Source organism: Schistocerca americana, chromosome X, assembly GCF_021461395.2.
Source record: "Schistocerca americana isolate TAMUIC-IGC-003095 chromosome X, iqSchAmer2.1, whole genome shotgun sequence".
Taxonomy (NCBI): domain Eukaryota; kingdom Metazoa; phylum Arthropoda; class Insecta; order Orthoptera; family Acrididae; genus Schistocerca; species Schistocerca americana.
Window position 1 is genome coordinate 784818454 of NC_060130.1, and position 12717 is coordinate 784831170.

Consider the following 12717-nt stretch of genomic DNA (forward strand, 5'->3'; position numbering starts at 1 on the left):
AGTGTGCCATGGACGGAGGCTGGCAGTTGCAGCATTATGCTATGGGAGACAGTCTCCTGCACTTGCATGGGACTTTTGGTAGTAATTGAAGACACACTGACAGCTGCAAACCACTTGCATCATCCATTCATGTTTGATGTCTTCCCCGATGGTGATGTCATCTTTCAGCATTATAATTGTCCTTGTCTCAGAGCCAGAACATGTTACAGTGGATTGAGGGGCATTATAGTGAACTCATGTTGATATCTTAGCAATTAAATTCACCTGATGTAAATCCTATGGAACTTATCTGGGTCGCTATTGGGCGCCATCACTGTGTACGCAAATCAGTGACCCATTATTTATGCAAATTATGTGTCCTGAGTGTAGACATCTAATGCCACATACCTCCACAAACCTACCAACAAATTGTTGGATCTGTGATATGCAGAATTACTGAGGTATTTTCCTTGCAATACAGACAAACAAACCATTAAGCAGGTGGTCATAATATTTGGACTCATCAGTGTATGCCCATTCAAGACTACCCAGCACCATGTAGCCACAGAAAAGGAATCAGATTTTTTTCTCACCAAATAAGAGAATTAAACTGCATAAACTGATGCCTTTGTGGCATCATTCTGTTCATTATGGCTCCATAATCAAGAAAGAAAAGGGAATGAGGAAGAAGTGAAAAGAAGTTACAAACAATGCACAAAAAATTAATTTAGATGTGTGTGGCAAGAAGAAGAGCAGTGCAAATGGTATATTAATGGCAGACCCAGATGAGAGGGAGTAGTGGGGGATAGAGGCATGCATCTACCCACATGTAAATGACATTTTAATCGTAACTTGTGAATCCAAAAGATTATGGAATGTGGTGTGCATTGCATATTTTACTTATTCTTTATTCATCTGTTTCAAAGTGTTTTTTCTCAGTGATACTGCTACAGGTGTTTAGGGTGGGGTGTATAGGAACTGTTAGGGCATCATATGCTGACATTTATTTTTATTTATTTATAATACAAAGGTTTCCACAGTTGTAGGAGCTTCCAAGCTGACTTAGGTACATTTTAAGAGTTGTGTAGGTGCATGGTAGAAACTGAGATGGAAACACTAATACTAGCAAGCTTTGCTATTTTGAAAGATACACCCAAAATAACCAATTCCAGTGCTTCATTTCTCACCTGTCTCACAGTATCAAAGACATTTTCCAGTAAGACACTACATTTTACGAACGACTCATATTTTCAACTTATTAACACATTTATTCATTTACGTGAAACTTTCATTGTCTTGTTTAATTCATCTTTTCGGAACCATATTAAAATTTAAGATCTTGCCACCCCCAAAAACCTGTCATCTGGGCAGTGGTATGGTTTGCCCTCTGCCCCCACCCCCAGAACCAAGCGACAAACACACTTCAGAATTACAAACATTCAAAGTTAAATTATAAAACATGATTTTATTGTCTTTTTGGATAGCAGCAATAAGTTCATGTGGATTTCTCCTAAACATGGTAATTAATTTTCATTAAATCTGTGTTACAATGATATTTATAGAACAACCATATAAAACTTCAGGATTACACATATTTTGTCTCAACATGCTGTCATCATTGTAAAATTTGCATTTGTTCTTATAGTTACATTTCAAATATATAAAAACTATGCTCTGAGCTGAATATTTCCAAATGATGTACTAAAGTATGAAGACTTGTAAAACACATTACCGCAAATAAAGCAATTTCATTATTAAATTAATATAGATCAGAAGGCAGTTCCACCTTGTGGTACAATTGGTAACTAACTCCCAAAAGCTTGTCAGTTACCACACAGCCAGCGTGAGCTTCATCAGACCAACAGACTTGAGGTGAGCCACGGCACAGAAAAAAGCCAGTTTTATAAATGTGCAACAGTAGCCATGTTTTATTATTATTATTTTCATTGTTGTTGTTGTTAATTCCCCCTTAAGGCAGTGCTACAATACAATCAATTTTCATGGTATTTTCTTCTGTCTGTTTCTTTTTTCTTTCCAAAAACCCTCATATATTCAGTGTGTTTTTTCTATCTCTCTTCTGGCCACTTTTTCACATTTTCTTCTCTTTGGGTGCTTGCTGAAATTTCTGTTTTCTGTATTTTTTCTCTGTATTTTTCCCTGTCTGACATGTCTTCTGTGGAGAAGTTCAGTTTCTTGAGGTCTTCCACAGTTTCCTTTTCCCAGTTGGTTTTCACTGCATTAGTTATCACACATAAGTTGTGCCCTTACTAAAGAAAGGTAATGTGGAGAGTATTGAAAACCACAGGCTAGTTTCACTACTGTCTACACTGTCAAAAATAATTGAATCGATCATGAAAGACAGACCAATAAGTTAGATGGAGAAACACAACCTTTTCAGCAAAGCACAATTTGGTTTCTGAAGTGGAAGATATACAATATCAATCTTTACAGAGTTCACTAATATGATAATTTAAGCTCTTGACACGGATGACTGTGTTCCAGGCATATTCTGACTTGTACAAGGCTTTTGACGCTGCTGACCATCGTGTAACAAATACTTAGCTTTTAGGGACAAATACTTATTGTCACTTAACATGGAATGAACACCCAAAGAAAGTAGCAAAAAGAATGTCATCAGTATGTTATGCTCTTATGGTTCTGTCACAAGTCCATAACAGCCAACATCTTTTGACGACATCCTATTCCTATGTACTTTCAGTTCTTAGCTATGAGATGCTTTCCTGGGGATCAAATGCACAAAACTTGGAAACAACTAATATTCTGCAGAAAAGGGCCATGAAAATAATAAACAGAATAGTAATCAGGATCATTATAAAGATCTATTTTAAAAAAAGTCCTTATTGTGCCAAGTGAGTATATCTACCAAACTGTTGTGCAAATCATGAGAAACATTACTAAGTATTTCATTAATATTTCTATACATAATCACTTAACAAAAGTCAGTCTGGACTTTCATTTACAACAAACAAAATACTCCAAACAGCATTTTCGATCAGTTAAATGACACTATATAATAAACTGACCAAGGAGGTCAAAAAGATTACTAAAATACATCTGTCCAAAAATGCAGCTGAAACCTCTTTCATAATTAATACATGCTGCACAATTAAAGATTATTTAGAGGATTCAGTGCAGTGGTTAGTAATGAAAGGGGACAACTACAACAAACTGTCACCTGCAACCCATGATCTCAATGTAATGCTTTTAATAGAAAATTATATACTAAGATTTATAGTGCATGACAGTAGTGTCTAGTCATTCTCATGAGCTCAGCATCTCACTTGTCTTAGGGGGATGCTGACTTAGTTTTTCAAGTGGATTGAGGGGAAGGCATCAAGATGTGCATAGGGTATAGTTGCATGTTTATGGGCCTGGAGTCAGTTTTCCAAACAGACTGGAGGAAGTGTAAGGGTCACAGCAACATACTCATGGTCCAGGAGTCACAAACAGGTGACTTTAGTGAGTGAAGTGATGCAGTGCAAAACTCTGTTTTACACTGTACACTGAGGTGACAAAAAGTCTTTGGACAATGACATAAACATATACAGATGGTGGTGGTATTGCATACTCAAGGTATAAATGGGCAGTGCATTGGCAGAGGTGTCATTTGTAATCAGGTGATTCATGTGAAAAGATTTCTGACAAGAGAATTAACAGACTTTGAATGTGAAATGGTAGTTGGAGCTAGATGCATGGGACATTCCATTTTGGAAATCATTAGCGAATTCAATATTCCAAGATCCACAGTGTCAAGAATGTACCGAGAATACTAAATTTCAGGCACTAACTTCCTCACAGACAACACAATGTGTAAAGTTGTCAGTGTTAACAGACAAGCAAGACTGCATGAAATAACAGCAGAGATCAATGTGGGATGTACGATGAACATATCTGTTAGGATAGTGTGGTGTGTCAATGGGCTATGGCAGCAGATAACTGAAACAAGTGCCTTTGCTAACAGCATGTCATCACCTGCAGCACCTTTCCTAGGCTTGTGATCATGTTGGTTGCATCTTAGATGACTCACCTAGTCAGATGAGTCGCAGTTTCAGTTGGTGAGAGCTGATGGTGGGGTTTGAGTGTGGTAGAGGCCCCACAAAGCCATGGACCCAAAATGTCAACAAGGCACTATTCAAGCTGTCAGTGGCTCCATAATGGTGTGGGCTGTGTTCACATGGACTGGACTGCATCCTGTGGTCCAGCTGAACCCATCATTGACTGGAAATGGTTATGCTCGGCTTCTTGGAGATCATTTACAGCCATTCCTGGATGTCAATGGGTCACAATTGTTTGTGATGGGTTTGAAGAACATTCTGGACAGTTCAAGTGAATTATTTGGCCACCCAAATCACCCAACATGAGTCCCATCAACATTTATAGGACATCATAGAGAGGTCACTTCATGCACAACATCCTGTGCTGGCAACAGTTCCACAAATATGGATGGCTATAGAGGCAGCAGGGTTTAGTATTACTGCAGGGGACTTCCAATCACTTGAAGAGACCATGCCATGTTGAGTTGCTGCACTATGCCTAGCAAAAGGAGGTCCAACATGATATTAGGAGGCACCCCTTGACTTTTGCCATCTCAGAGTAAGTTATCTGGTGAAAACTGTGTGTAAATCAAAGAATATTGTAAAAATGGATGAGGAGAGACACTGGCATCATTTTTAAGAAGATATAGTTTACTCTGACAGACCATCCTGGTTTATGTTTTCTGTGGTTTTTCTACATCATTTCAAGCAAATGCCACGGTGGTTCCTTCAGCAAGGCCACAAATGATCACCTGTCATATCCTAGTGAAAATATACTGATTTATTCTATGTGTATGTACGTTTTGAACCATTTATTTTTATTGTATTATGATGACAAAACCTATATCATTTTGAGGTGATTCCTGGAAAAATAAATAAATCAAATCACCTGTTTACCCAGTTAATATGAAAAAACATTAGAAAAAAGTCTAACAGAATTTTAGCCAGTAGCCAAGAATTGTGTTCCATGATAACTTTGCCTTGGCAGCAGTGGTTGTCTGTAATGGAGGCACTGACCTACGTAGTGGGGCAATGACACAAGTGTAATAGTTAGCAATATTTGTAGCAACCCAGTGCACCATGGTGTTGGAAAGAACAGCCTAATATTACCATAAATCTCAGGTATTTGTTGGGGAACAATGAAAATAGCAGGATACCCATTGCATTGTTCAACTATTTCTGTTGACATTCTAGTAACATCAGAGGAATGTACTCCTACAGATAGAAAATGAGTGTGCACACACTCTCCATGTCACCCTATGTACCAATCATTTGTGAGATGTGATTTGGTCTGAAGTGTTGACAACAGACTTTATACAGTTGGTACAACAGGTGATTTGACTTGGAACACAATCTCCCATAATAATGTCTCATAATTATCTATGTGCACAGATGCAGGATAGCAATGTACCTAGTGGAGGTGACACAAGATTCTGAAATTGGTACTTAAGACCATAAATTCATGCATATATGACTCTGTAACAGTGGTCATATAGTGCAACCCATATAGTACGTGCACAAAACTTCATTCATGTGGAATCTCTGCCTGAAATCCTCCTTCTCCTTTTTCACAAATGCGTAACCATTATATCCCAAAGAAATCAGAATGTAATGTTGATACACTACTCAAGCATAGGAACTACTAACCTGGATGCCTGTGAGGTCTTCCATCACTGTTCACACTTCCTCCAGGACCCTGTATTGCAGTAACTGTAACATCAAATATCTCCCCAGCTGCAATAGTTGGCTTAGTGGGTTTGTATTCTGTGTCATCAAGAACTATACCTGGTCTTGGCCTGTAAACGTTATATGTAAGGTCTGTACCTGAAGAAAAAATCATAATATCATCTTCAACAGAAACACAAACAATGTATGTAAACATTACTGCCATTGCAAAAATTTCTAAGAAAAAGTAACATGTGTTCAAAATGAATAATTGCAAAGAAAATGAGCATATACACAGAAGGAGAGCCAAATCAATAATATGCCAAAAAATGGTTTTCTGACCACTCTGGATTCTATTGGAGCTAGCAACAAACATATAGAATAGTAGTTAAGATGCAGAAAATGTGGATTCAGACTGATTGCAAACCTATAAAGAGAAAACTACAATATCTCTGTGGGAAAGGTAATACTATAAAAATAAACAGCAACCAGCAGCAGAAAAAGTGTATTGTGTGTGTGTACATTATGACCACCAGGACCTATTGCCATCCAGGCAATAGCAGCGTCACCTGGTGAAGAATGACTGCTAGTCAGACACACAGACGGTGCATGTAGTATCAGTGAGCAAGCCGTCTACGTGTAGAAAGGGGACGTTGCGCAATCTATCTGAGTCTGACTGAGGGCAGATTGTGATGGCCTGAAGGCTCACATTTCAGAAACTGCACAACTTGTTGGGACTTCGAGGAGTGCTGTGGTGAGTATCTCCAAAGCACAAGTCAAACCCAAGGTGAAACCACGGCCACACATGGTGGGGTTGTGCGGCCACCCACCCCTCATTACAGATGTTGGACATTACAGGCTGGGCAGACTAGTAAAACAGGACAGGTGGCAAACTGAGTCAGAACTAAGATCAGACTTTCATACTGGGCAGAGTATAAGTGTGTCTGAATACACAGTGCACCAAACTCTCCTAACAATGGGCCTCCGCAGACAGCGACCCATGCATGTGCCAATGTTAACACTGCAACATCGGCAACTTTGACTGTAATGGGCATGTGACCTTTGGCACCAGACATTGGTGCAGTGGCAGAGTGTCATATGGTCTGATGAATCCTGATGTCTTCTTCATCATGCTAATGGGAGGGCACGAATCTGTCATCTTCCAGGGGAACAGCTCCTTGACACCTGTACTGCGAGATGGAAATAAGCTGGCAGTGGCTCCATTATACTCTAGGAAACATTTAAATTGGCATCTGTGCATCCAGTAGAGTTTGTGTAAAGCACTATGATGGCCAAGGAGTATTGTACACTGGTTGCAGACCATGTATACCCCTTCACAATGATCACATTTCCTGATGGCAGTGGCACTTTTCAACAAAACAATGTGCCATGTCACAAGGCCACAAGTGTGAGAGAGTGGTTTGAAGAACACAACAGTTAGTTGCAATTAATGTGCTGGCCCCCAAATTTGCCAAATCTGAACCCAATCGAACACATCTGGGATGTGATATAACATAGTGCCAGAGCTCATTGCCCCCCCCCCCCCCCCTTCCCCAGAATTCATGGGAATTAGGTGACTTGTGTATGAAGATATAGTGCCAGCTCCCTCCAGCGACGTACCAAGGCCTCACTGCTTCCATGCCATGACATATCACGATTGTTAACTGTGCCAGAAGTGGACATACTGGTTTTTAGGTAGGTGGTCATAATGTTCTGGCTGATCAGTGTATATAGTAGAAACAGTTTTCAAAAACACAAAAGTAATTGTATCAGACCAAAAATAAAAATATATGATCAGCAAAAAGAAAAAGATGACAATACTCAGCTCTCAATTGCAAGAATTTTGAGTACAAAAGGCAGCCAAAGAAATAGACACTCGAAGAAAAAATGTCCTAAACCTGGCAATAAGTAAAGATAATCAGGTCCTAGCAATAAAATTAAATGGAATGAAAATACTGCAGTCTGGTGTGCACTCCAGGTAAGAGACAAATAACGCAAATAAGTTAATATGCAAAAAATTAGGAAATAAAAAGGTAATGATAGCAATGCTAAAAGAGAAATCAATGAGAGTTATTTAGAGTGAACAGGAGTTGTATACAAACATTGGTATACGTGTGTCTAAACTCTGATGGTGGAAATTTGTCAACAACATACCCCTCCAACCCCTCTGTTGCCACCTCATTATGACTTGTCTTATGATAACTCACCACTGGCTTATACAGGCTGATTTCACGATGATGTTCCAAACTTTCAGAGATTATGAGGAAGGGGAGATGTATTAATTTGACATAAGGGGACCTGGTCTGGAAATGACCGAGTCTGAAGCTTTTAATGAAAATTATTGTGATACCGCTGACAGTGGATCACTTCTACAGCAAGTTCTTTGTTTTCCATATTTTGGGAGGAGGTAGTATGGACAAAAACAAGAAAAAATGTTCAGTAAACATGGGCTCTAAAGTGCATACTTTAAGAGCTATGAACACTTGTTCAGTGGAAGAGATGTGTTTCCCTGTATCTCAGATGACCAAATTGTAAGATATGCTCTTTAGCGCCCATGTCTACTGGACTTTTTTTTCTAGTTTTGGCTCATATTATCTCCTCCCAAAATATGGAAAACAAAGAGCTTGCATTAAAGAGGTCCACTGTCAGAGTTATGAGAATGAGTTTCGCTTATAACTTTTGACTTGGTCATCTCCAGACTGGGGTCCTTTACCACTAATTGATACATTTACCCTTCTTCATCATCTATAAAAGTTTGTAACATCATCATGCATGCCATTTATCAAAATATCGTTTATCTTACTTTGTTTTAACTTTTTCAGCATCTCCCACCTTGTTTTATTTACCTATCTTCCTAGTCCAACCTATCCACCACAGGTTCATATTGGCATTTCTAAACATTTATTATTTTCGGTCTGCCATCCTCCCTTCCCCCTTTTCAACACACTCCCACTGTTTTAACATCTCTTCCTAAACTTTCGTTTTTTGTGTAGTTCCATCAAACCCCATCTTCCTCTTCCTTTTTTCACTCTGGCCAATCTAGAAAAATGATAATGTAGGGCATTAGGATGCATGACAAATAGGTCTTAGGGGCCTGGCCAAAATTTATAATGACTTCCTTATTTTTTTAGAGCAGCTCTTTGTGCTAAAGCCCACTTATTCATTCTTTCATTATTGTGACTGACACATTTTTATTTCTTTGTTTTTTTGTGTGTGAATCAACCAATGACGGTTTGGTATTCCTACAATTCTAATCATAATTACTACACTACTATACTGTATACTTTTCAATCATCAGTATTTTTGTTATTATAGACCCATCACTTATGATTTTCTGTCTAGTTAAAGACTTCATTCTTTAGGTGTTTTATCTGGTTTGCTACTGTAATTCTCATTATATTCATAGTTGTGATCATTATGATATCTCCCACTGCAGAACAAACATATTATTATACTAGTGCTGGATCCGGTTGTTGTGGCTGAACGGTTCTAGGCACTTCAGTTCAGAACTGTGCTGCTGCTACGGTCGCAGGTTCGAATCCTGCCTCGGGCGTGGATGGGTGTACTGTCCTTAGGTTAGTTAGGTTTAAGTAGTTCTAAGCCTATGGGACTGATGACCTCAGATGTTAAGTCCCATAGTGCTCAGAACCATTTTGAACTAGTGCTGGATCAATATTTTTAGTGTAACATTTTTCACATTTATACCTGCAATCTCATTGTTTCCTTTCTTGGTACCCCTTTTCTGTGTTATCAATAGTTGATTTCGCCTAATGTAGTTTTTCAGTAACACACCCTCATAATACCATGCTTCTTTGTCTCTTCTGTCCAATAGTTGTTAAATGAAAAGAAACTGTATTAACTTCTCTTCATTTTTTGTCATTTGCCCAGTGGTTTAGTCAACGATTACTGTCAAAGTTTTTTGTTTAAAGGAAAGTTCTTTGGAAACTGCCTGTGACCTGAACAGGCAGCCAGCAGGTGCTTGTACAATTGGCCATACAGAAGATTTCCTGGCTTCTATTTGCAGTACATAATTCTTCAGTTCCTTTCAGCATTATCTGTGTCATTGGATTTTTCATACACATAAAAATGTCACCTATGTGTGTATATATATTCAACTTTTTATCCTTTCCACTGTAAAAATCTTGATGTCTTTTGAAACTAATCTCATACTTATAGTCAAATTTATTTGCTAGATACAGTTTCTATAAATGGTTCCTTTGTTATCAGGCCAAATTTCTTTGAAAACTTTGAATATATTTTGTAAATCTGAGGTCAAGTTACTTATATGTATTAAACAATTGCAATGACATTACTAATATATTAACTGAGATTAGAAAGTTAATAGGAGAACTGAACTTTGGTGCATAACTGAACAAAATACAGTAGGCAACATTCTGAAAATTATTCAAATAGAAAGTAAAGAATTAACACAATTAATTCCATTGCCAGAATAATAATGAGACGTGTAATGTGCTTTGAAAGTATTTAGTTGTTCTGACAGAAGACTGAACTCTAACACTTTTTAAAAAGCCATTAAATATTATTTACTGAATTTTAGTATTACTGACTTCTAGTTGTAACTTAGTTCAGAAACAATTTCTACACTATCGTTATTGGTCTTCATTTTAAAATACACCCACAATACTTCAACAGATGCAAGCATTTGGTTGTGTTCTAATATTGCAAGAAGTCTGGAAGTTTAGGTAAGTATTTCCTCAAATATTTAGTATATTTTCTCATATAAAATGCACCTGCAATGTGACACAACAAGCAAATTGCAGATAAAGAAATAATCTGACAATTACATTGGAGAGGTGAGAAGGACTATATTTTTTTCTATTATTAAGATGTTTGTCATAAACACTAATAAGTCACATGGACTGAAATTAAACATGAAATTAAACAGGAATTTATCACATTAGGTAGATATAAAAAAGTAAGTTAAAGGGAACTTATGAGTAGAATGAGTTGTGACAGTTCAACAGACACAAAATGACGTAACGATTTTCACATCCCTAATCACACTACACACATATTTTTAAATACAAAACCAGAATATTCAAAGTTTGTGAGTAAGTCAATAGACAGTAAGAATTCTATGTCAGTTAACATTTTTTAAAATATATCTAAAGCTACACTTATATTTCAAGGAAACATTTATATAAACAACATGTAAATGTAAACAGATTACTAGGAAGGACTGTGAAGAAAATTGCTTCAATGTATCAAGAGTACTGTGACCACAGATGATACAATACAACATTAAAATGCTATACAACAAACATACTGACCTGTTGACTGTGATGCAGTATGGAAATTTGTTGCTGAATCAGGAAGTTTTGCTGTGTGAATCTGATGTATTGGCCATTCATGCATTGATGATTCTAGAACTGGCTCTGCTACTCCAACGCCAAGTGCTTCTGTTGGAGAGATAGCTGTTGTTGTTTCTGGAAGTGTCACTGAAGTTCGTCTTGGAACAGTAATTTTTTCTGTTGATGTTGTTTTTGGCAAAGTGGTCTTTGGTGTGCTCTGCTTTGGTGTAGTGGGTTTCATGGTTGTTGATTTTGTTGGTGGTGCTTTCGATGTAGATACTTTATCAACAACAGTCTTGGGTGTTGTTGCTTTAGTGGAAACAGTTGTAGCTGTTGTCTCATTTACTGTTTCAACTGCTGAAGTAGTATGCAGTGATGGTTTTTCAGCATCTGCTATAGCTGATGTGGGATCAGTTTCATGCTTGAGGGAGGTATTTGATGGAGCAAGTGAGTTGTTATTTGCTGATGAAGCTGTTTCTGTTTGTACTGTTTCCTTCTCATTCTTCTGTGAACTCCCACTTTTATGGTCATGTAATACATTTCCAGGATCTGTTTCAGCTCCTGATGCATCCACACTGTCATTTTTACTTGGTGCTTTAATGTCGGTAATCTCTTTGACAGAGGTAGAGAAACTTGCTGTTGTCATCACTGTGACTGGTGGAGAATGTGACAGTTCTGAGTCACCATAACTATCAGAGAAATCTGTGGAATATATTTGCTCTTTAGGAGGTTCCATATCTGAAATGAAATTTGTAATAATTAGAAAATGTTATACAAAGTTATGTAATTTGTTTGTTTTTATTCTATATTTTCTATTTTTAATGCAACACCATCCACTATGGAAACATTGGCATAAAACACAAAATTGTACACAAATGTGTCACTTAGTATAATTCACACTGTAAGCCAGACTTTATTAAAAAGCATTCATGCAGGTCAGAACTGTTGTGTTGTTGTTGTTGTAGTCTTCAGTCCTGAGACTGGTTTGATGCAGCTCTCCATGCTACTCTATCCTGTGCAAGCTTCTTCATCTCCCAGTACCTACTGCAACCTACATCCTTCTGAATCTGCTTAGTGTATTGATCTCTTGGTCTCCCTCTACGACTTTTACCCTCCACACTGCCCTCCAATGCTAAATTTGTGATCCCTTGATGCCTCAAAACATGTCCTACCAACCGATCCCTTCTTCTAGTCAAGTTGTGCCACAAACTTCTCTTCTCCCCAATCCTATTCAATACCTCCTCATTAGTTACGTGATCTACCCACCTTATCTTTAGCATTCTTCTGTAGCACCACATTTCGAAAGCTTCTATTCTCTTCTTGTCCAAACTGGTTATCGTCCACATTTCACTTCCATACATGGCTACACTCCATACAAATACTTTCAGAAACGACTTCCTGACACTTAAATCTATACTCGATGTTAACAAATTTCTCTTCTTCAGAAACAATTTCCTTGCCATTGCCAGTCTACATTTTATATCCTCTCTACTTCGACCATGATCAGTTATTTTACTCCCTAAATAGCAAAACTCCTTTACTACTTTAAGTGTCTCATTTCCTAATCTAATCCCCTCAGCATCACCCAATTTGATTTGACTACATTCCATTATCCTCGTTTTACTTTTGTTGATGTTCATCTTATACCCTCCTTTCAAGACACTTTCCATTCCGTTCAACTGCTCTTCCAAGTCCTTTGCTGTCTC

The 12717-nt window shown here is 37.8% G+C and overlaps 1 protein-coding gene across 1 annotated transcript in view; it reads right to left on the reverse strand.

Annotated features, from left to right (window-relative positions):
- Positions 1 to 12717, reverse strand: part of LOC124556319 (mucin-6-like) — a 310887-nt gene that overhangs the window by 50122 nt on the left and 248048 nt on the right. Inside the window, exons 5-6 of the mRNA XM_047130291.1 lie at positions 10991 to 11749; positions 5682 to 5858 (exon numbers count right to left, since the gene is read on the reverse strand). Of these exons, the coding sequence (XP_046986247.1) occupies positions 5682 to 5858; positions 10991 to 11749 (936 nt within the window). The remainder of the gene's footprint in view (positions 1 to 5681; positions 5859 to 10990; positions 11750 to 12717) is intronic.